The sequence below is a fragment of the Vanellus vanellus genome, assembly GCF_965231255.1.
Source record: "Vanellus vanellus genome assembly, chromosome: 1".
Lineage (NCBI taxonomy): Eukaryota > Metazoa > Chordata > Aves > Charadriiformes > Charadriidae > Vanellus > Vanellus vanellus.
In genome coordinates this window covers 27,981,560-28,005,664 of record NC_138905.1, presented here as the reverse complement: position 1 = coordinate 28,005,664, position 24,105 = coordinate 27,981,560, and the positions used below count along the sequence as shown (strand labels likewise).

The 24,105-nt window shown below is 41.1% G+C and overlaps 1 protein-coding gene across 1 annotated transcript in view; it reads right to left on the bottom strand.

Annotated features, from left to right (window-relative positions):
• Positions 1-9,405: 9,405 nt before the first annotated feature.
• ASZ1 (ankyrin repeat, SAM and basic leucine zipper domain containing 1) overlaps positions 9,406-24,105 on the bottom strand; it is a gene marked incomplete at both ends in the record, with an annotated part of 40,126 nt that continues 25,426 nt past the window's right edge. Inside the window, 6 exons of the mRNA XM_082498564.1 lie at positions 9,406-9,552; positions 11,710-11,823; positions 12,251-12,356; positions 17,375-17,487; positions 23,116-23,172; positions 23,539-23,614. Of these exons, the coding sequence (XP_082354690.1) occupies positions 9,406-9,552; positions 11,710-11,823; positions 12,251-12,356; positions 17,375-17,487; positions 23,116-23,172; positions 23,539-23,614 (613 nt within the window). The remainder of the gene's footprint in view (positions 9,553-11,709; positions 11,824-12,250; positions 12,357-17,374; positions 17,488-23,115; positions 23,173-23,538; positions 23,615-24,105) is intronic.

The window sequence follows — 24,105 nt, the reverse complement described above, 5'->3', positions numbered from 1 at the left end:
GGTCCACATCAGGTCAGTCGCGGGAGGCAGAAGAAATCCCATGGAGCAACGACGACCGGCAGGAGCGACCGCACCTCGAGGGCTGCTTTCTGCCGTGGGTCAGGCGCCTCCGCATCCCCACGCACGGCCACCGCGTTTATTGATTCCCTCCCGGGGTACGGGGGATACCCATCTGTGCATCGCTCCGGATTCCTCCCGCTTCGCCCCGCACCAAATCCTTCAGGACGAGGAGCTCAGCCCCGCTCCTATCCTTCATCTTTGCCCCGATCCAGCTCTTCCCTGCAGTCCCAGCAGAGCTGAGGGGCTGGTGTGGGCTGCTCGCAGACTGGGTGGGTTCTGCTTTGGGTTGGTGGTTGTTTTTTTTTTTTTTTTTTTCTCCTCTGAAACTCTGATGGATGAAATGATGTCAAGAGACACTGGGGGAAGAGGAGGAGGTAACACCTCTGATTAGGCGAGGAATCCCGAGGAGCCAGTCGCTTTCCAACTACCCTACAAGCAGACAGTTCGTTCAAACGGGCCAGCAGATGCTACGCGGTCCGCTGCGGGTTTTTACCGCCCCGGTTGGTAAACCCCAAAGCCGGCAGCGCCTGGCACCGCTCGGGGTTTGACACGCCGCCCCTTTATTAGTTACTCCGTGCGCGCACCCGCCAACACCGAACGAAACTGCGACCTGGTGGCGAGAGGAGCAGCAGAGAACCGGGACAGCCCCGGTGCCACACAGCCCCCCCCGTTCGCCCCGGGGCACCAGCGCCGGAGCAGCTCCGAGGCCCCCGGCCGACGGGCTCCGGCGAGGCGAGGGAGGGGAGGGGGGACACGGGCTCCGCGCCCCATCGCGGAGCTTAAAGCCCAGGGCGGGAAGGGGTGTGTGTGTGTGTGCTGTCGCCGCAGGGGCCACCCAGCGGGTCCCGCCCGGGGCAGCGGGGGGAGGCGGCCGGGAGCGGCGGAGAGGCGGGCGATGCCTCCGGGACCGGCGGATTCCCGCCCCGCCCGCCCGCGGGAGCGGCTCCCGCCCGGCACCGGGAGCGGCAGAAGCGGCGGCTCCGGCTCCCCTCCCTCCACCCTCCGCCGCAACCGGAGCGGCGGCGGCCGGCCCGGCCCCAGCCCAGTCCCCGTGTCCTGCCCTCGTACCCACGCGTGGGGAAAACGCGGTCTCTCGCTGCTAAAGGCACGGGTGAAGCGCCCCGCCGGCTGTCAGCAGGTCTCAGGCCGTCACATCCCCTCTTTCCCCTCCTGTCCTTCTCGCGTGTTCTTAATCTGTTCTTCCCTCTTCACCTGTGCACCATTCACTCCCCTCATCCCATCCTTACCTTAAACCAGCTCTTCACGGCGTGGGCTGCCTCCTCTCTCCCCCAGTGCGATGAGAACTTCTCCACCCCAAGATGTCCACCGAAGAACCTTTCTGCTCTTCAACTCCCCATTCGCTCTTCCCCCTGCTGTTAACGACAGCTTCTTTAGCCATCACAAGACGCAACCAGAGCACACCAGCAGAACAGCTCCAGCAAGTCAATTTTATCAGCTCCATCTCACCCACAACAAATGCAGTCAGGCTGGGGCCACAGAAGACAGCAGCTGTCCTTCAACTCCAAGCCATAAGGAAAGGTGTCTTGTCCTTTCACACTGGCACTACTCCAGCATCAAGCCTGCATGCCTGGTGGCACGGAGGCCTTGGTGCAGCTTGCCCATAAATCAGAGCTTCCGGGTGAAGCAGTCTGACTTCACTTCCCCATGGCTGATGGTAGTCAAATAAGCAAATTCAAGAACAAAGAATTTAGCAACTTTTTTTACTTAGTGTCATCTCTATATGGCAAATACAGGATAACAGTAAAAAAACCCAAACCATACACACCCAAACCATCATTAACAAGATGGAGATGCCCCAGTTTAAAGTCAGCCCACTTTGGCTGTAACAAAGAGAAACTTTGAAGGTTGCTAAATAACTTCAGAATCAGAAGGTGCCTCCAGTTGTCAACCCTAAGTGAAAATCCTGTAAAAGCAAGTTAGGAAGCACCCTTGAGATCTGTTCTTCAAGCAGCACGTTACAGCTGCGAGTGTGTGCACAGCAGGTATCAGCCTTGCAGGCTCCCACTCAGTACGACCCCTTGAGATCACAGACACACAACCAGATGTGAGCATGGAGTCTTTCAGAAAGAAAATGCAAAAGGTAGAGTTGTATCAACTTTTGAGGTGTTAACATTCACCCAGTTCTCAATTTAACTTAAAAAAGAAAACTCAAAATGCAAACACCTCCACAGAAACCACCCACCCACCCACTCCCCCAATGTGAGGAAAGCTTTTGGCTGCAAAGACTTTGGGTCAGGGGCAATTGAAGCTTGGAGCACAGGACTGCTCCGCCAGCAGTACTCCTTGCCTGGAGGCAACTACAGTTCCAGTTCTGACCTCCATCAGGTCTTAAAAGCAACAGATGGGCATTCAACATCTATTTGATAAAGTATTATCAGTGTGAAAAAAAACTCCAATTTTCAGCTGCTGGCCAAGTTCTGTTTCTGAAGTTTAAGAGATCAATTAGCAGGGGAGAGAAAGAGGAACGTCAGGGAGGACAATTCCAGCAGTATTTCAGACACCTCTGAGCAGACAGTCCTTCCTGCTACAAACCTTCTCAGGTTTGCAGTCAGAAGTTGACCTGTTTGTGTTTTTTCTGTGATACCCTTCTGTACCAATAGGAGCTCCTTTACCTCTGACAACCGCACCAGCGCCTCATGAGCGTTGTCCTCTCCCTCTCCAGAAGAGTCATCTACTGCATCTGCATTCCAGCTTTACTGCTTTCCAGATCCATTCTCCAAGTACTACACTCTCTGCTGGCGGTATGTGAATTCCCCTTGGATCCATTATTTCTCTCTATTCACCACTCTCGTTACACACAATGACAGAACAGATGAGGTTGGAATGGGCCCTGGGGGACTGTACTGGGTTTGTGTGGCAAGGATTTGGTAGCGGGGGGGCTACAGGGGTGGCTTCTGTGAGAAGCTGCTAGAAGCTTCCCCTGTGTCCCATAGAGCCAATGCCAGCTGGCTCCAGGATGGTCCCACTGCTGGCCAAGCCTGAGCCCATCATCAACGGTGGTAACACCTCCGGGAAAACATATTTAACAAGGGGGAAAAACCTGCAGCACAACAGCAGCGGTGGAGAGAGGAGCGAGAATATCTGAGAGAAACAACGCTGCAGACACCAGGCACTGGAGCAGAGATTCCCCTGCAGCCCGTGGTGAAGACCATGGTGAGGCAGGCTGTCCCCCTGCAGCTCATGGAGGTTAACAGTGGAGCTGATATTCACCTGCAGCCCATGGAGAACCCCACACCACAGCAGGTAGATTCTCAAAGGAGGCTGTCGCCCCATGGAGAGCCGGTTCTGAAGCAGGGTCCTGGCAGGACCTGGGGATCCGAGGAGAGAGGAGCCCACAGAGAGAGGAACCCATGCTGGAGCAGGTTTGCTGACAGGACTTGTGACCCTGTGACGGATCCATGCTGGAGCAGTCTGTTCCTGAAGGACTGCACCCCAGGGAAGGGACTCACACTGGAGCAGTTCATGAAGAACTGCAGCCTCTGGGAAAGACTCACTTTGAGTGAAGTTCATGGAGAACTGTCTCCTGTGTGAGGGATCCCACACTGGAGCATGGGAAGAGTGTGAGGAGTCCTCCCCCTCAGGAGGAAGGAGTGGCAGAGACAACATGTGATGAATTGACCGTGACCCCCATTTCCTGTTCCCCTGTGTCGCTCAGGGGGAAGAGGTAGAGAAAATTGGGAATGAAGTTGATCCTGGGAAGAAGGGAGGGGTGGGGGGAAGGTGTTTTAAGATTTGGTTTTATTTCTCATTACCCTATTCTGATTTGTCAATAAATTAATTTTCCCAAGTTGAGTCCATTTTGCCCATGACAGCAATTGCTGAGTAATGCCCCTGTCCTTATCTTGACCCACGGGCTTTTTGCTGTATTTCCCCTCCCCTGTCCAGCTGAGGAGGGGAGTGCTAGAGCAGCTTCCTGAGCACATGGTGTCCAGCCAAGGTCAACCCACCACAGGGACCTCCTCCAGTGCAAGCCCCGGCTCAGAGCAGGGTCAGCCAGCAGGATGCTCAAGGATGCTCAAGGATGCGTCCAGTTTTGAACACCTCCAAGGACAGGAACACTACAACCTGCTCCAGTGTCTGACCCGGGATAATTTTTTTTTCCCTGCATTTCAGTTTGTGCCTCTTGGCCTGCCCCTGGGCACCACTGAGAAGACACTGGCTCTATCTTCACTCCCTCACCCCCTCGGGTATGGGTACACTTACACATGGGTGAGATGCCCCTGAGCCTTCTCTCAGCCCCTCCACGTAGCTCACATGCTCCGAGCCCTTCAGCAGCTTCACTTCACAGAGTCCAGCTCTTCACTGGACTCACTCCACTACGTCCATGCCCCTCTCATACTGGGGAGCCCAGAACTGGACCCAGCACTCCAAAACTGGCCTCCCCAGTGCTAAGAAGAGGGGAAGGATCACGGTCTTGATGTGCAGGTGACACGATGCTGTTTCTGGTGCAGCCCGGGAGAGGCTGGTTGCCTCCCCAGCCGCAAGAGCAGACTGAACCTACAAAGCTCTGTGTGACTCCAACCAGTATTATGCACACAGTTTCCCGTCCAGTCAAGAAATCACACCATGTGCAATGCAGATGACAGCAGAGTAGCCAGGAACACCGAAAGCCCAATTCTCTGAATACACACCTTATGAAACTGAGCTGAGGTTTTTCAATACAATAGTGAAGATAATGTAGTTAAACCTGTATTTCTACATTCAAATAAAGACTGTTTTCAGAAAAGCTGAAGGCATGGAAGGCTCATCTTAGAAGGATAATTAGTAAGAAAAAAACCCACCAAACCCTTAAGTAGTAGGCATCTTTCCATATATGTCACAGTCAGTAGCACAGCTTAAAAGAAAAAGAACTGAAAAATCCTTCCCAGAGGGAACCCTTTAAGTCCCACTTCCAGGGACTATGGCTCCGTATTACATGAAACTACACCATTTGAATCAGGATAAAAACTTAAAGTAATTTAACAGCAATTAAAGCTGTTAAGGATACATATCATGGTATTCATTTAATGCCAGTAATACCCCGTTTCATACCTCACCACTTATCATTTCTGGTCTGTAAAATACAGACCCCCGCTACCTGGAAACTCCTATTTCTAGAATAGGGAAATACAGATTTCCAAATACACATTTTTCCCTGTGCCTTCATAACAAAGAAACATCAGTAAAAGTATTTAAAAGCAGAAATCAGTTACGGTACCTGCAAGACCTTCAAGGGTTTTTATCTGTGCAGAAAGATGACCTCTCGTATGAATACCAAAGCAGACGGCAAGGAAGCGGACAACTAACATAGACAAGCTGGGGATCACTTAGCCACCCTTTCATGACACAGGGCAAGGACTTACCTTGTTTACCAAAGCTGAAGACTCAAAATCTTCCACCATGTAAGACCCAAAGCAACATTTGTAGCACTTTACTGCTACCACAGAAGCTGTTACAGGACATCTTTCCCAAATACTTTTGCAGAACTGCTGGACCGGAGAAGGCAAACACAAGCAAACACCTACTCACGCTTACTAGCAAGTTACAGCTTTGGGGAACACCTGAAGGGGTTCAAAGATGGCAAGAGGAAAAAGAATACACTGCACAGCTCAAACTTACGTCTTGTCCCCAACAAGGCAGCTGGATGAAGTAAAAGAAAACCCAAACACAACACTTTTCAAAGTCAATGGGGAATGTAATAAAGCAGCTCACTCTCTCTCAATTTAAGAATGCACATACACAAAATTAGTGTCTACTATTTGCAACTGGTACCCAACAGGAATAACTGGGCAATGCCTTATGACAGGCCAGGTACTCCACAGGTCAAATTTGAAGAGCGAGGCAAATCCCAAAGCACAGGAAGAGAGACACAACGCACACAACCTGCAGTTGATCTTGGACAGGACAAATTAGAAACAAAAATTCTTTAGGTTCTTTCAGATCTCCAAGGCCCTAATTTTACATAATAGTCTAAAGATTCAGAAAAGGCCACTGCATGAATATTCACCGGTATCACAAGAAGTTAGATATCCAATGGTATTGCAAGTAGGAACCTCGCTGCACCTTTAAGCATCTATGTATCTGCAGGATTTGGCCCCAGGTCCAATCCACTCAATCCTCCCGCATCTCAATTTGCACTACTGTGAGAGGAGAACAATACCTCCCACAGGCAGTGCAGCTTACCTGCTTAATGCATGCAAAACCGTTTAGCACTCTCCTTCAATCCCCTCATAGATGTGCAAATCACTGTATTCTTACTGTTTTGTGATAATGACTTTAATTTGATGACTTACAGAAGGAGGCCTCTCAGCAGGGACATTTTCATCTGAAGGCTTCCTCACCGGGTGCCGGTGGGGGTGAGAATTTTGACAGTGCAGCTCAGCAGACAGATGTTGAAGGAATCTCCTTCTTTGCTTCCCACCCTACCATAACCATCTTGTGATACCTTCTCAAACAGAGAATTTGAAAGAGGCACTAAAACAACACGACAGTGAATAAAGGACCTTGAAATTCATTGTTTAAGCCCGAGTTTGGAATCTGAAGAGGAAAACAGACATTTTTAATGAGATGGTACATTAAAATAATCTTTGTTTATTTGGCTCTTAACACATCCTACTCACACAACACAGATCATGACTGATCAATTAATGGGACAGCTCAAAATGGTTATTCCAAGAGTCTTGCTTCTCCTGTGTGGTTTACAACATTTTGAACTATTCTTCCACAGCGCACCATGCTAAGGATGCTGCTGGCAGAAAGCCTATGTTTAACCCAAATGCTGTTCACATGTGTGTTTGCAATCATGGTTATAAGTACCTGAAATAAGTGAGCCATAAGGTAACTTAACAGACCAGCTTCTCCCGAAGGCGTTTTGGAGGTCAGCTCAAAACATCCAGACTTTTGATTAATTTCTGCAAAGAATATTTTATTGTAACTCTCAAACTAGAAAACATTTATCAGCAAGTATCATGCATTATCTCTGGAGGTGTTCAAGGCCAGGCTAGATGGGGCTTTGAGCAACCTGGTCAAGCAGAAAGTGTCCCTGCCCATGGCAGGCAGGTTGGAACTAGATGGTCTTTAAGGTCCCTTCCAACCCAAACCATTCTATGACTCTGTGATTATTTTTTTCCCCTCATAGGAATTTTACACTGATGGCATCATTCACATTGTTATAATTTAGTTAAATACTGACAAAACTATTTTCTGGAACAGATTTCCTATTCAACTGCAAGACCTTCAAGGTTAGCTCAAAAGCCTCCATACAAGTGGATCTTTTCTTCAAATTCATGAAAAAAGATAATTTAATTGTTTAGTTACTGTTTCAAATAACAAGATCTACTACTGGCAGGAAATGCATCTCTTGAAATGGAAGCTGCTTTCAGTGTCCTTTGAAGTAGCTTCATTAATGCAAATTCTCGCTGAAGTGGAGAAGGAATAGTGAGGCTAAATAACAATCTTTTCAAGGGCAGTATCACAGAAATCTTACTAGTGGTTGAAATAATGCCACTTAACTAAAGTGAAATTACATGTCAGAAACATAGTATGAACAAAATGCCTGTCCACCTCCCCACTCCCCAAAAAAAAGAAAAAAAAGAGAAAAGGCAAAAATATCCCTCACCCAAAAGAAAAATCCCAAAGATGTTATATGTCAAAGTTCTAGTAATACCCGTGAGCCATCCCATCACTGTGAACTGCATTTAAACTGTACTTTGAGCTAATTAGAGGAGGAGCGCTGTCTGTGTATATATAAGGGTCCATGTGTACAACAAACAGTTAAAACTGCACTTTACAGATTTTTGTATTTCCACAGATTTTTCCATTTCCATGGCTTCTTCCTTTTGTGATACACAAGTTCAGGATTACTGTAATGTCATATCAAGTAATAGAGAACTGTTTTTTTAAATATTTCCTTTTCTATACTTCATTGGTTCTAATTAGTATGCTGATAGTATGCGCACTTCTCTACTTCTGCTGGCAGACGGTAGAGGTGGGGAATGCAGCTCATCCCCTCTGACCCAAAGCTGGGAAGAGAATGGGAAAAAAAAACCCCGGCTTATGTTGTATTTGCCTCTGGCCTCATCACTCTGTAGGATGTTCCTTGCATTGAAGGAGAAACCTGGGAGGAAACGAAGTATAACAACTGCAGTAACAAGGAAACATACTAATAATCAACTTAGTTCTCTAAAACAAAAAGCAGAGAACAACTGTGACAGCAACTGGAGTAGCACTCAGGTTTTTATCTTCTCATTACTAGTCTCTGGAGGGAACATCAAAGATTAAGACTCCACACACTGCCTCTGAAAACAGAGGAGACACCCATTGAGGCTTACATTTTTCTAGACTGCCTCTGGTTTATTTTGACAGAAGAATGTCCCTTCAGAAACATTCAGCATTTTTACAGATATTTACTGAAGTCTGCCAAAACATTAACTGTGATTTGAATTACTCATACCAATTCCCTTTTTTCCAACATAGCTGGTTTGGTAACCAGCTGAAAAATAGATATAAACGTTTCACTGCAGAATTACAAGCACCTTTTTAAGTGAAGAAAATATTAAGAAAATATTACTCTAAACATGAAGCTGCTGGAGTGAAAGACAGACCAAGAAAAAACATGTTGCTATGCCTTCTAACTTGCTTGCATTCTTATAGCAAAGGACTGCTATAATCCTTTTAATACATGTGATGAAACTCTTAATAGAAGAAAGTACCCCTGAGGAAATAGATTTCAGACATAATTTGGATATCACAGTTCAGTGGGAAACGACTTTTCAGGCAATGTGTAACAAGATCTCCGGTCTTGTGATTGTGACAAAGGAAGAAAAAGTACACCTTGCCAGGAAGTTTTTCATATGATAGATTCATATGAAAAACCACAAGAGAAAAGATCTTTATCAACATAAAATTGCATGACATACTTAAAATATTTTAAACCCTCCCAACCCCCAAAACACACCTGCATCATAATTTTAAATACAAAGATGTGATATAATCATAATTATTTGCTTATGTTCACCTCTGAACAACAGCTACAGGTAAAAATGAAACTAGTAATTAGTAAGCAATAATTCCAGCTTTATGCCAAACGAAATGCAGCTTTGACAAGATTTTAGACCTACTGTCCATACCAAAAATAATTTTAAAAATAAAACTTTAAAATAGATTTAAGTAGCAGTTTTAGTTTTTAATAACTTTATTTCTAGATCAAAGTACTTACTAGATGCAAATATTACACATACGAGGAACTACATAAATTTTCACATGACTTCAGCTCAGCTGCATTTACTGAACAGAAGTATAATGCAACCAAGTTTTCCAAAATTATTCATAGCACTAAACTTAAAGTCAGGTTTTCTTTACCATTAACTTAGTTATAACAAAGAAAAAACCACATCCAAGCAATGTTACCACTCCCATTTTTACTAATCTTTTTTCCAAGGTGGTTGCTTTTTCTGGAAGTCTCACTCGGCTGGGGTCATTCTTCTGTTCATGCTGAGGCAGATGTTAAGTTCATGTAAAAAATGCATCAAAGAAAAAAAAAAGTTAGTGTAAAAAAGTTAGTGTGAAAGCTTCTGAAGTATGTGATAAAGCAGCCAGCCCTAAGACTCTGCATGCATCTAGGACTAATATTATTTATTTCTCACCGTCTGTCTGTGCCCTACTTCAACTGAAATAAATGTGTGCAAACATGTATCTTATCTAATACTCAATCATTCTGTACGACATACTAGAAAAACAAACTGTTTGTTTACAAACTTAATTCCTCAGGGGTAAAACACACTTCTAAGAGATGCTACAAAATTCTAATAACAAAACATTCGACTCCAATGCTCAAATATTTTAACCAGAACTTTTGCCTTTTAATTACTAAAGCAACTGTTTATTAAAACAGCAAGTTGAATATATAACAGATTAGGCTTCCTTGAAATTAAAGGGAGAGTAGCAAGTATCTTTCAAGTGCCTGCTCAAATACATGTTGAAGCTGAGTGGAGCCTTGTCATGCAGTGCAGCCGGGTTAGGTCTGGATTCCCTACCTTAGGTTATAACGCTTGGAAGGCCATCTCATTTACCACGCTTTCAAAAATTACATGCTACAGACATAAAATGTACTGCTGGCAAAGTCTTGTAATGACTAAGCTTAGCAAACAGTACTGAAGGTTTTAAGGGAATTTATACAAGCTTATTATCTAAGAGGTTTAACCGTTTCACTTAAATTGGCACTATTCATAATAAATGTTTCAGTCATTCAAGAGTGCCCCACCATAAATTAAGTAGCACAAAACCGTTTTGTATTAGTCTTCCTCAGTGAAATTCATGAAACACTACCGAATTTTAATAGAATAGGAATTCGATTTTTGAAGTAATTAGAAGGCTAATGTTTAATACCTCTGTTTAACACTGGGTATAGAGCCACCGTGCTTCATGTTGACAGCTATAAAACCTTAAGTACAGATGACAGCCAAGTCAAGTGGCACCCAACTCAGATACCCCCAGCCCTTTTAACTGGCCTGCACATACAGGAGGTAAATATATACATACAATTGATTTCTGCATATGCAAAATATGGAACACAAATAGCTAGAAAGTTCTTTGCCACAACCTCAATCTACCTCTTAAATATATTTGGTGTTAAGTGATTTATTGGGAGAAGGCTGTTATATTACATTAAATTTACTTAAACTACAGGAAATTGCATTAGCATTATACTCAAGGTCTGAGTTCCACATGGCTTCGTTCAGCAACAGATTCCTTTCTGACACTGATGCTCCATTTACTCTATCCCAGCGGCCATTCCTTTTACTAGCCTATTACTTAAAATGACCCCATCTGACAAGAGGGTGTCATTGTGTTGGTTTGAGAATGACTGATGTGGTGCTAACATCTAGCCTTGACCTCTCCCACCCTCTTCTTTTGTCACTCTGCAGTTATCTGGGATGCCTCCCATTCAATCCATAAAACTTTAGTATCTTCCTTGTGATTCAATAATTCCAAACAAAAGATTCCTTAATTAAGAAGTAAGAGTCTTAAGTATTCAGAGTGGCATTTATGTCACAGTCGTTGTCCAAGAGCACAGGGATACATTCCACTTGATTCTTTCCTGTGCTAGAAAGAAAAAGATCGTGCCTTCCTTTGGAGACCGTCCACGCTGCTGTGGAATATTCTAGATTATTTCTCATTCTGTCCATGGAAAGCGGGATTGGGGAGAGGTAGATGCAATGTCCAAACTACGCCTTGCGTATCTGCTGCTTAAATAAACTGCATTGTGTAGGCAGCTAGGCATTTGGGTTTCTCATTGAACATGACAAAAGAGTGGCCATGCTAGTTCATGAGCACAGCTGGGCTGAAGGTGCAGTCCGCTATTAGTGTATCCAGAAATGTAACAGTTTAATAAATATTAGACACGTCTGGACTGATAGTGGTGAATTGGGCATCACTCAGAATTTAAACCTAGCCGCACCTAGCCTCCCACCTCGGTGAGGAGTGTTAGAGAGCAAGGGGGTTTATTTTCTGCCAAAACTACTTTGCCCCTTAACGCAACCGAAAAATGGGCCAGACCAAGGTACAAGACATTTCACTGATGATGTCACATTGAGCTTGCACGCAGAAACTTATATGCAGCATTTAATAGCCTCACTCACACATACCCACCTTCTCCACCAGGTCCTTCAGTTTGGTAACTTCTTCTCCCAGCTTTTCAACACTGCAAACCAAGCCTTTGCAGACTTCAATAAAACTTTCAGTTGGTGCCCACTGCAGTACTATCTGTTAATACAGTTATTTGTCAGAATTACCGTAGATTATACGTTAATATGCTTTAGTTAGCATATCATAAAAGACAGTGTCAGAAAAAAGTTTCTAACTGCATTTATGCTGGGTTTTCATTGTACGATTTATGCACAACATGATCTACTACTCTCCATCAGCCTTTGTGGGAACGTTTTGTCACCTTAACTCCCCTATCAGCAGAAACACAAAGAAACAGATCTACGTCCTTTAATTGGGTGGCTTAACACTTTGAAATAAATTATTAAAAAAAAGTTGTCTTTTAGAGAAAAGACGTTGGACAGCTCTATATAACTACACAATAATGAAGATGTTGATGACTGTTTGTATTTTTTGTTTTACAAGGTAGAATACTATTCTAGAATGGAATAATATACTCTAAGTCAATCTTTCTTTGGTTGAATACCTTGTGAGAATTCTTGAGGAAATGCTCATTCATAGTCTGCACAGGAACGGTCAGCTTACTACACTCTTTATTCAACTTCTGAAGAAACTTGAGGAATTCATCTTCACTACAAAAATAAAATGATATTCTGTTATTTGTTAAAGGCTGTAACTTTCTGCAAGCTGAATATTATCTATGCATTTCCAACATTGGTTAGTGAATCAGACATGCAGTTTCATTGCATAAAAAAAAATAATCTAGTGTCATTTTAACACGGGCTAGTTAAACATTACATTTAACATCTTAGCAAGCTGGTGTCCCGTGTCTGCTCCCCCCCCCAATCCTTTTGGAAGGACAACAAATCATTAAGTTATCTGCAATATTCAGCTATAAGACACATTGAAAAAGTGTCACCCAAAAACTTTTTGGAAACATTCTATTAACCTCCACAGCTGTTTCTAACTCTCATCAATCCTGTATTATCAATGAAAACATTTCATTACTTGCTGCATGAGTAATTTTGTAACACATTATGCATAACTGCAACACTCTGTTTTCCTGTACACGTGTGCATACAGATCACCATCTTGCAACACCAGAAACAGAGAATTTATAGTCAATTTTATGCTGACATATCAATATTCCGGATCTGCAGCTTACATTTTTGAGGAAGAAGTTGGGGAAGAAAGATTATATCTGGTTGTCCTTAGGAGCTAGGACTGAAATGACTAGGTCAAGAGTCATTTAGTCTCCAACACAGTGGAAGAAAGAAGAATCCAATAATACTGACTTGGCCCCTGGCCCTGGAACTATATTCCTCAAAGCCTAAAATATCTGTATCATCTATTTTGAAGAAAATTTATACTTGGTCGCAAAATACAAGCAGGAAGACAACGCTGAAAATCAGTTTGATCAGTATTGCCAAAGAATGGAGAAAAGGATACAAAAATTTAACATACTAATTTCAATGCTAAGTTTCTAGAGCTTCCACGTGACACTCAAGTCAATTTATTTTACTGTAAGCCTCAGAGAGTGTTAGTTGTAACTCACGGTACTGGCCAGAAGATTGTTGCCACTGACCAGGCAGAGGAAAGGGTGACAAGCAAGAAGATAATCTTTTTTTTTTTTTTTTTTTTTTTTTTTTTTTTACACAGTTGCTTACTGTAAAAAAAAAGAAGTTACTGTTGTTACAGAAGTTACTGTTGCTTCTGATGGCAAACAGGTATACACGAAATTTGCCAAACAGCTAAACTAAGCTCCATGCCAGCATCTGAACAGAGACTGAATTTAGCCCAGAGAGTGTTTTCCCTCAACTTTGGCACAAGATTGTTAATGAGCAAAGTTTCCACCACTGCCCAGGACATCTGTGATTTGCAACACTGCTGAACTGTTAAGGCATTTAACACTTAAAACAAAAACACAGAGAAATATCAGTAGGGATGCAGGAGGTTAAAAACCAAGCCCGTTCATTGTTTTTATGAAGATGGGGAAGTAAGGAAGCTTATTAGCTTGTTTTCATGAAATAAATTATAATTTATTCCCGAACAATATAACTGAACTGAATATTTAGGGTAAAAAAAAATCAAATACTAAACAAAATAGTCACATCTGAAGATAGTCTGACAGCTTTTCCCACATTACTACAGTCAAGCCATGCTCATGAAAATTTCCTTCTACTTAGAAAGACAACTTTTTAGCTGGCTAGGATCAGCTATGGCACCTTCTGTGTTTTATCACAAAGGGAATTATTCTTAGGAATTCTGGAAGGATTCTCAGCAAAAATAAAGTATGCCATAGGCATGGAATGGGGAGAGGAAAAAAAAAGGAAAAGAAAAATATTTATCCTTCTCATAATTTATTATACCAATAATAGTTCTTAAAAACCATTTCCATGTAATTTTATATCTGTTGCGGTGACATGTTCTTATATTTGCAAATGGAAATAATGTTTTCAAAAAATAATCAGTTTTAAAAAGAATTAATGGCTGTCAAAACACCAGTGGCTAAACAGTGCTAGACACTCTGTGAGTTTATAATCAATCAGTTCAACATTTTCTGCTATGTTAGTTTTTCTATGACTTAATGACTGATTTTCCTTCTCATAGAATGACTTTGAACAAGTGGGAAGTAAAATCTTTATATAATAGCATGTAAACATAGCCTATGATTTTAGTCTCAAGGTCAGATTCCTAGAATACATGTCAAGTCATTTTCTAGAAAACTATGCAGTGCTCGCCATAATTGAAATGCTGTCATATTTTGTGTACTTCAATCTTTAATCAATCAATCATTTTTGGGGGGTTTGAGAAATACGTATGATCTAAAACCATACTGTACTAGGAATTCCATGTGTCACTGGTGTGTGAGACTGCACCAAGACATCATGTGGATTTTTTTATTGTACTTGGCCATACATACAGTGAACGGTTAACGTTTTGTATTTCTCCACTTACTACCTTTGTTCAAATTTTTAAGCTTTCTGCTTGAACGTCTATACTAACCATCACTGTGGACTAACCTGAAAAAAGCATATATTTCTAGCAGAAAAATGCACGAAGCTTAAACTTCGTGTAAAAAAGAGGAAGCAAATTCCTCTTTAACTGCAGCTAATTATCCCCTGCTGAAGAGCCAACATCCTTTTCTAAAGGTGCCTAACTTGGACAGCTAGACACCCACATGCCTGGCTTACTACCTCAGCTCAGCAGCAAAGCCTCTATTTTAATAGGAATGGCTCTAGTTTTTAAGAACTGTTATTGGTATCATAAAGAAGTATGAGAAGTATAAATATTTTGCTTTTCCTTTTTTTATCTCCCCATTTCATGCCCATGTCAGTGTATCCCTATCATACTGGTTTGTACCCTCTTGCATGCTGGAACTTCAGTTCTTCAGTTGTACAGCACATGTACTAGTTTGCACCTGGATTCTCTTCTGCAAGTAGACAGGTACTTGTTTTGATGGAGAAATCGTCTCACAGACTAGAAGCAGCATGAAGGTCCCGTATTAGGACCTTGATGGACACCCTGCTCTTCAGCCCACCTCAGTCTTTCAAGAGCTTCTCCAAATGCCTTGCATGTCCTCCCGCAACCCACAGCTCAAACTTGGCGTCGTGCTGCAAAAACGTACCTCAAGCAGGCTACACAGCCTCTCTTGTATAAACGCAGTAATGGATACAGATATGGGCACAGGGCCAGCATCAGGAACAATCAGTACACGTAAGAATGACTAGACAGGAGCAGAGTATGTAACTAAAGAGACTCATGTAGCCAAGGCACAAAAGACAACGCTACGGCAGGACCACATCGTGACATGACTGCTAATACACAGTGTCAGTGTGATTCAGCTGCCTCCAAAGGGTAGTGACATGTACAGAATGAACTCGAACCCAAACACATTCTTTGGTCCAATGAACAAGATGACTAACGAAGAGTCTATCTAGCCTGATAGTACCCAAATAATGCAGACAGCTCTCCCTAGTATTTTGGAGAGGGAAGAAATATCTAATAGAGTAGCAGCACAGCTGTCAGGTCACTAGTCAAGAGTCAATACACACTTTAAAGAGGAACTGAACCCTTACTTTTCTGGACAGTATAAAGATATTTAATGAGTAGACTGGATTGCAAGGAGGAGTTTTTTCCAGCTAGGTCACTGCAAATAAGGCAACACAATGCTATGCAAATACTGGTGGGACTGGGAAGAAAGAAACAAGCAGAGAGAACCTAATTTACTAGAGACGCAGCTATGGCATGAGGAAGGAGCAGTATCTCCAAACCCGTCTTCTCCAAAGTAAACACAGTTCAACTGACTAAAGCCTCTGAAAGGCAAGCCACAGTTTTCTGCCTAAGTCCATCTCTAAGACTTTTGCAAATGAAAATACCAAATTAATCCTATTTTCAGAAGCAATTCTTCTTTAGTTCTGTGAAGCAGAAAGAGGAAAGATATGAGAACAGAACCTAAATTCACCTCCAGGTCTCTCCTGGAAAAAAAATGGTATTTACAGAACAAAATAAGAGGTTTAAGAAATCTTAGCACACCTTTGCACTTACTATAGCCTTCATTCTTCTATATGTGCTGGATGTGGGAAGTGCTCTAACAGTACTTAGGGGACTGATGAGTTTAATAAGGTTGCTGAGGGATGTTTCTCTCAGCTCAGGCCTGGCTTTCATGGGACTGCACAAAATTACACGAGAAGTATGAGAGGTACTGCGGAGCTGATGCTTCAGGCTGTAAGAAAGAACCAATAATGGGAAAAATATCAAGTTGGAATGGCAGTTTTGAGTAACACTTTCTTAAAAAGTAGTTTCCTTAGAAACCTATTTCTACTGATACATATAATCTATGATAAGGAAAATATCTTACGTAGTTCTTAATTTGTAATATTAAAAAAATAAGATCTTTTAGAAGTCAGTTAAAACTGCTTCCAGCGGAAGAGAAAAGCAAGGAAAAAATCCTGAATCTACACCAAAGTCACATTTATGAGTTCAGAGAGAAATGTAAAAGTAATTAATTTATCAGCTGAAAATTTAAGCCCTATGCAGAAATTACATGCATCTCTCCCTCCCACACATCTTTTTATTGCACCTGACTATCAGACAAATTTGACTGCAAGACTAATAGAGCCTGCCTTGTCTACAGACACAATGGATAATTACAGAGACCACATCATGTGCAGTTTGTAAGGGTCCATGACGCTCTTGAAGCATGGGGAAGCAAGGCGGGCAAGACCCCGTTTCCACAGCGAAATAACAAAATCTGCTCACTGAAGCCTATCCGAGAAATTAAAGAATGAGTTAATACTGAAGCCCGAGAAGCCAGTTTCAGAGTTGATTATATGAAAACCCTGCACAGCAAGGCCAGGAAATCCTGTTTGAGTTACAAAGAAAGAATTCACCACTCAAAAAGATGGCCAAAGTAACAGCATGTAATAGCAGTATAACCTATAACAAGATTCCTACAACAGGAATCTATGCTTCCACAACTTACTTTGTACAAAATACCTACCACCAGCCCTCATAGTCCACTAACTCTCATGCATGTTATGCACGGGATAAGGTGTGAGAGAATTTTACCTTTGAGCTACAAAAAACAATTCAGTAACCTCAAATAGTTCATATTTCACTTCCATTTGCTTAGATACACAGTTAATACCTCAATTCCAGCTTCATCACTTCAGGGAGGTCTTCAATTCTTATTTCTTCTGCTTGTAGCTCGTTAATAGCATCTAGGAGTTTCTGTTGATCTCCAGGATTTGTAATGCCAATCTAAATTTAAAGAGTTAATTCCAAATATTATTTACTTTTAATACTTATTAGACATAACAGTACAGTAGCATTTATTGCGTGAGCTTTTAATTATTAAGAGTCAAAAGAAGTTGCTTTTAAGTTACTGCAGCCAACTACAATGTATGTTAACTGCCAAAGAAAAAAATAAAATCACAGAAATTATTCAATGATGCAGAAAAAAAGAGCTGAGGAAGGGTGAAACAGAAATTGCACAGGATACTCAGAAAACCTGTTTAACTTTTATTAAAAAAATTCATAGCAGTTTTTGTAAGTACCCCTCTTGTTAGGGTGTTATGCTCATCTATTTCACAATTATCTCAGTCATCTCTTATAGCAAAACAACCAATCATCATGATGGTGATACAGCATTAACTCAAAAAGAAAGAAGGGAAACTAGCAAATCAGCATCAAATTGAGAATTTCACAGAAAGAGGCCAGATTTTAAGATGGACTTTTACAAGCTTTTGGGTGTGTATTTTGTTCCAGTTAGAGAAACCGGTCTCATAAGATATGACACCTTTTAAAACCTTAATTTCTTATAGAACTCATTAAAAAATAAGTCACCTTTACAAAGAAATCTAGTTGGTTCACACTACCTCCAAAAATTCAAATGATCAGAAACTAGTAGAGAGAGAGAGAGAGAATACGAACTGTTAAAAATCATACAGCCAAATGTTTCTACCATGAAATAGCCTGTAAAAGCAGCCTTTTTATATATCTGATGGACAGCATACTTAGAATAGATTTCTTGCCTGAAATTAAGACTAAGCCTAAATACTACTCAACATCAGCTTATACAGTCCCTAAGCTCAAATGAGTTCACATTCTCTACTCTTGACTAATGCTGCAAACAACAACAGAAAAGTTCAAAAGTGTTCAAGGCTTTTCGTCTTTTTTTGGCTGAAGAAAAGCACAATTTTCTTCAGAAGTTATACACTATGTAACTGAGATTCTCCAAGTGATGCTTGGGACAGAAAACAGCTTTGTTATCCACGAACTATCTCAGATTAAAATTTAACTCACTTTTAAATTCTAGGCTGAGATTTTTCCTATGGAAGAGAAGGTGCCTATCGAAACACTTCCTTTGTGCAAGACTATTGTTTCTGATTCCCAGTGCTCACTGTGGCTTCACAAAACAGTCCTCCAGGTTCTCTACCAGGTGTTCAGAAATCATAGAATCATAGAATGGTTTAGGTTCAAAAGGACCTTGAAGATCATCGAGTTCCAACCCCTCTGCCATAGACAAGGACACCTCCCACTAGACCAGGTTGCCCAAGGCCATGTCCAGCCTGGCCTTGAACACCTCCAGGGATGGGGCCTCAACAACCTCTCTGGGCAACCTGTTCCAGTGCCTTATCACCCTCAAAGGGAAAATTTTCTTCCTAATGTTTAATCTGAACCTGCCCTCTTCCAGTTTAAAGCCATTCCCCCTCGTCCTATCGCTACATGCCCTAGTAAAAAGTCCTTTCCCAGCTCTCCTGTAGGCCCCCTTTAGGTACTGGAAGGCCGCAATAAGATCTCCTCAGAGCCTTCTCTTCTCCAGGCTGAACAGCCCCAACTCTTTCAGCCTCTCCTCATAGGGAAGGTGCTCCAGCCCTCAGATCATCCTCGTGGCTCTCCTCTGCACATGCTCCAGCAGGTCTGTGTAAATCACAGGTAACACGTATGGGCTGACAAGTGTGTCCTTAAACATTTCAAAACCATGTTATAAGTCTATAGACAAGTAAGTTCTTCAGTAATGTAAAATCCCAATTAATTGGGAGCTGAAATACAGGTGTCAAGAACTTCTGAGTTTCCAATAGGCTGATATGGGTACCTGAACAAATTGTACTCAGACTCTTTGGTAAATACCACTAGCAGCCTTAAGACAGAAAGATCTGGGTTTCCTAGAAATTATATGCTTTACTTATGTCAAACTGTAAGGTTGCTCAGTTTATTAGTTCTCAGGTTTGCCTTGTGTCACCCGATTTGGTATGAACTAATGTTTCCTTAATGCTTACAAAGCATTACAGCAGTCATTTCATGACGCAGAAGTAAAACAATTTATACAAGAGCAGCGAGTTTACTTTTAATTATAATTAACAAATCAAATCAGCTCTTCCAAGGACAGAATGGCAGCTATTCTTGAATATTAAAACTATCTTGCTTAAAAGCAGGAACTATTGCAAAGACTGGGTTTGGTTTTGACTCCGTCTTCTCATTCCTGGAACAAGCAAATCAGGATACAGCTTTCTCACTAGTGTATTAGGAAGACGCTGTACTTTGTTTCCCTATAAATAAAATATAATTTCATCCTTCTGCAAATGGATCGGTGACTAAGCACCACCACATCTTGAAAACACAGTTTAGGAAGTAAAGAATGTGCAAAAAGTCATCACAGATAAAGCCTTCCACCACCACAGTAATTCTGAACTCAGAGGTACTAGGTGCACAACTTAAGAGACAGAAAGTATATAGACCAGTCCAAACTACTTCCCAAAGCATACATATTTTCCCTTTCTAGACCATCTCTGCTGAACAAGAGGGTTATCCAGAAGCTGACTACTCATGCAATGATGACCGCATGGAACAAACACAGTGCAAGATGCCCTTCTTCCTTACGGATAAGCAAGCATTTAAGCTGGTGTTGGTTTAATTACCCTCTGCAGTCCAAATAAGGCAAATATTATTGTAAAGTGGTCATAAGTTTAAAGATGTACAAGCGTTGTACAAGAACTTGCTGATATCTGTAAAACAGACTACGCGCAGTCTGGATCTGGATTTTAGGCATATCAACTCTAACATCATCTATTTTACCCTTTACTTAAATAAATAAATAGACTCTAACCCCTGAAAATCCACGGCCCAAACTTACGCACAAGCATCAACATGACTTTTCTGTCATTCTTTAGATGGAAACTATAGAAGAGGTGAATAACAGATTGCCTCAACACATGAAAGATGACATACTTCTCAGATAAAAGCAGTGAAGTTATGCATGAACTCTTACACATCCTTACCTTCTTGTCCAAGTGGCCACTAATTTTAATAACATGACAATTTTCTGCCAAATATTAAATGTTTTTTTTTGTGGGGAGTGAGGGTAGAGGAAGGAAAGTCCTGGAACTGTGATATGGAAGCACATAGACCAGATAATTCTCTAATGATGAAATTAAACTTCTAGGTTATATTTTGAATTTTGATGCGTCAACTTTTCATTATGGATTCTCAAAGCCAGAATAGGATGCCAATTTCTCTTATTCTAAACTAATAAACATGGGAGAAAGAAACCTTCTTAGTCCCAAATACATCCAGAAGTAAAATTACTTCTATTGCTACCTTGTGAGACAAGTGTTCAAAAAAACAGACAAAAAAGACCTGAGTGTTATGAGCAGCACAGAATCCGACAAAAACCTCCAAATGTTGAATGGACATGACCCAGTATATTGAACAGACTTGTCTCAGTATGGAATAGTTTATAAGCTTAAGGAATGTAAGGATTTCAGCTTGAAAGAGTCATTGTTTAGGGTCTGTTGTAGAATACAGATAAAGATATTTACAGAGAAAATATCTTTCCGATATTGTTTGATGGAGGAAAGTGTATCATGTTAGTGACAGGATTTCTCCCCAGTTCTCTGGATACAAAGCAGCTTGGTTCAGAGGCATCCATCAGTGGCCATCATTAATCTCTGTAGTAATAAGATCCAGGCTCTTTAAAATAGCTGGCTGTTAGTTGAAGATCTGCCATCACACTAAAGACTTTCAACTCTGGAGTTACGAGGAAACAGATTAGATTTGTTCTATCAGCAGCGTGGGGACAAACTGTTAGTAGAACTCTAAAACTAGACTGCATCAAGAATTTAGGATAACTTATGAAGTGCTAATAAGCCAGGAGTGTTATGTCATTTTTAAAATTCTCAGTTGAAGACTCACTAATTAATTTATGGCCATGCACAAAGCACAACTTATTTTCCAGGAACTGCTGTTTCCTGCTGTTGAAGAGCTAACAGGCAAACCAATTTTGTTCCTATAGATATTATCTTCCTGTGCAAGAGCAGCTGATCCAGGTTTCAGTTTGTCAAAAAAAGCCCTCTTTATAATGAGGAGCCTCAAATGTGTTAAAACACTGAAACAGAAGTTATCACTTTGTGTGAAATTATACCTCTTTGATACCGTAAGGCTTAGCCATTCACTAAAGTCCACAATTCTCTCCCCTTCCCCTGGTGTCCCCTGGACAAAAACAAGTAACAATTACCACATCAAACCAGGTCATCAATACGAACATATACTCAGTCAGATTTGCAGTTTAATGCAATCATGGCCAGGATCACAGCAATGAGAAAAAAGCCACAAAAATCTCCTTTAAGAGCAAAATTCCTGTCAACAGGGGCTTTAGGATTTATATAAAGCCCACGCCAGGATGCTGTCTAATGGGCATGATCCTGAGGCTGCAGAAAAGCAGTAATATCAAAACACGCTGACATGCCTTATAATATTTAGGTCAAGTGAACTCTTAACCTCTTCATCGACAAAGCTCCCTATATGTGCACCCTCTGGGAATACACAGTTACTCATGAGCTCTGTCAAACACTGAAACTCTACTCAGTTACAAGACAAAACTTCACACAAAATATATCTGTGACACCAACTCTGAAGGAACTTTAACATCTGTATGCAAATGTTGGTTCCAGCTGCTGGAACACATGCCTCCTTGGTACCTGAAAAGGGGGAAAAGAGCTGACACTGAGGACATGGCTAGCACCAGGGAGCAGGCTTGAAACAGCTGTTTTAATGAGGAGTCTTTGGTACCCCAGACCAGGTACAGAGTACCCAGAAGCCTGAAGTACTTACATTGTTTCAAGGAGACTTCTACAATTGGATTTTATTATGGCATCCTCCTGGAAGCACAGGAAGTCTTTCATTTCCCACAGGAATAATTCCACCGAAGACTAAGGAAAAACAACCACCCTATCTCAACTGGAAACCAAAACCCTGTAATAATGCATCACTTAATCCTGAATAACAGCAAAATACCAACCTTCCTAGCTGCAGTAAACTGTAACAAACCAAATTTTCTTCTTCTCTCCTCCTGCTTTTTGTTTTTTTTTTTTTTTTGGATAAGGTTTTGCAAACCTGTGTGGGATGAGATCCCACAATGTAAGACAGCTCTCATTTTTCCAACAGAAATTACCACCTTAGAGGAGGACCACATTTAACGTAGTTGTTTAAGATTATCTACTGTTAATCCTAGCAATCATTTCCTTTCAGGGAAAGCATACTTAAATATTAAAAATGGTAACAAGTAAAATTTAAAACAGAAATATTTCCTGCTCACTCCAATTCCCACATCATTGCAGCAAAGAAATACTGGGGACTTTCACTTCGTAGTCAGATCTAGGCAGACATGATGCAAAAATTCAACTCATAGAATTCAAGGCTGATCTGTGGGATTACATAATTCAGGAAAGGTCTGTCTATATTAAAATTTAAGAAGTTGCAGAAGATTCTGAAAACAGATCTTAAAAAAAAAAAAGAATTCTTATAAGGTTAGACATTTATAAAGAGAAGTTAAGACATTAAAAACATAGGAGGAGAAAACTAAATTAAGTTTTAAAGTAGTAAACTGACCTGTATTAACTCATCTTTTCGCATGATCAGAAGTTGTCTTAAAGCTATCTCTCTTTCCTGTATAAAGCAAAGGGTTTTCTGCCATTAAAAAGAATTTCAGAAGAAAACACTTTTCACTTATTTCTTTTCCACTTATGTTTTACTTGTTTTCAGAAATAAAAACAGCTACATAACACCATTATGGAAGTAATGAAAGAGTTCTCTAGTTTAGAAACATCATGTTGTGACTAATGAACATAATCAAAATTAAGCAATCCAATCCAGTCCATTGCAGTTTAACTTAACGCTTTATACATAAACTTCTGTTTAATAAGTTTATTTGAATTAATATACTAATAGTGACAGAAGGTGTTTTTTTTAATGCTGTAGGTGTGTTTCACTTTCACGGATTACTTTACAGGTAGCGATACACCAGAAACTTACCTTCAATAATCCTATTATGTGTTCTAGACCAAGACCATGTAAAAACACTTCCATGTCATCAAAAGTTGAATAGGAACTGCAAATATAATTAATGAGATTTGAGATGAAAACAGTGGAAATAATAATAAAAAAAAAAGACCCAGAACAAAATACTATAGAAAAGCTCCCCAGACGAAGCACTGGGGAACAACTTACAGCTGTACAGACCTACAGCAGTATCTCATAAGCATCATGGGGTACAATTTAATCTCTCAAAATTTTATAAATGGCTTTTCTGTCTAATGAGTTGAATTGACCTTAAAGGGAATGACTTTCATAAAGAAATGTCATTTTAAGTAGCAAAATGTTCCAACTGAACCTTAAAGTTGGGTTGCAAGTGCCTGAAAAATTTGGAAGTGGGGTTAAGCAAGATAACTATGTACTCTTATCAGATAACATTCATATAAATTGGATTCAGCCCACAGCTGTTACCCTTCCACCTCACCTTAAACCAAAAAAGGTTTTCAAGAAAACAGGAATATCTATAATAAAAAATAGTGGAAATTAGTCCAATAAGAAATTTGTTGT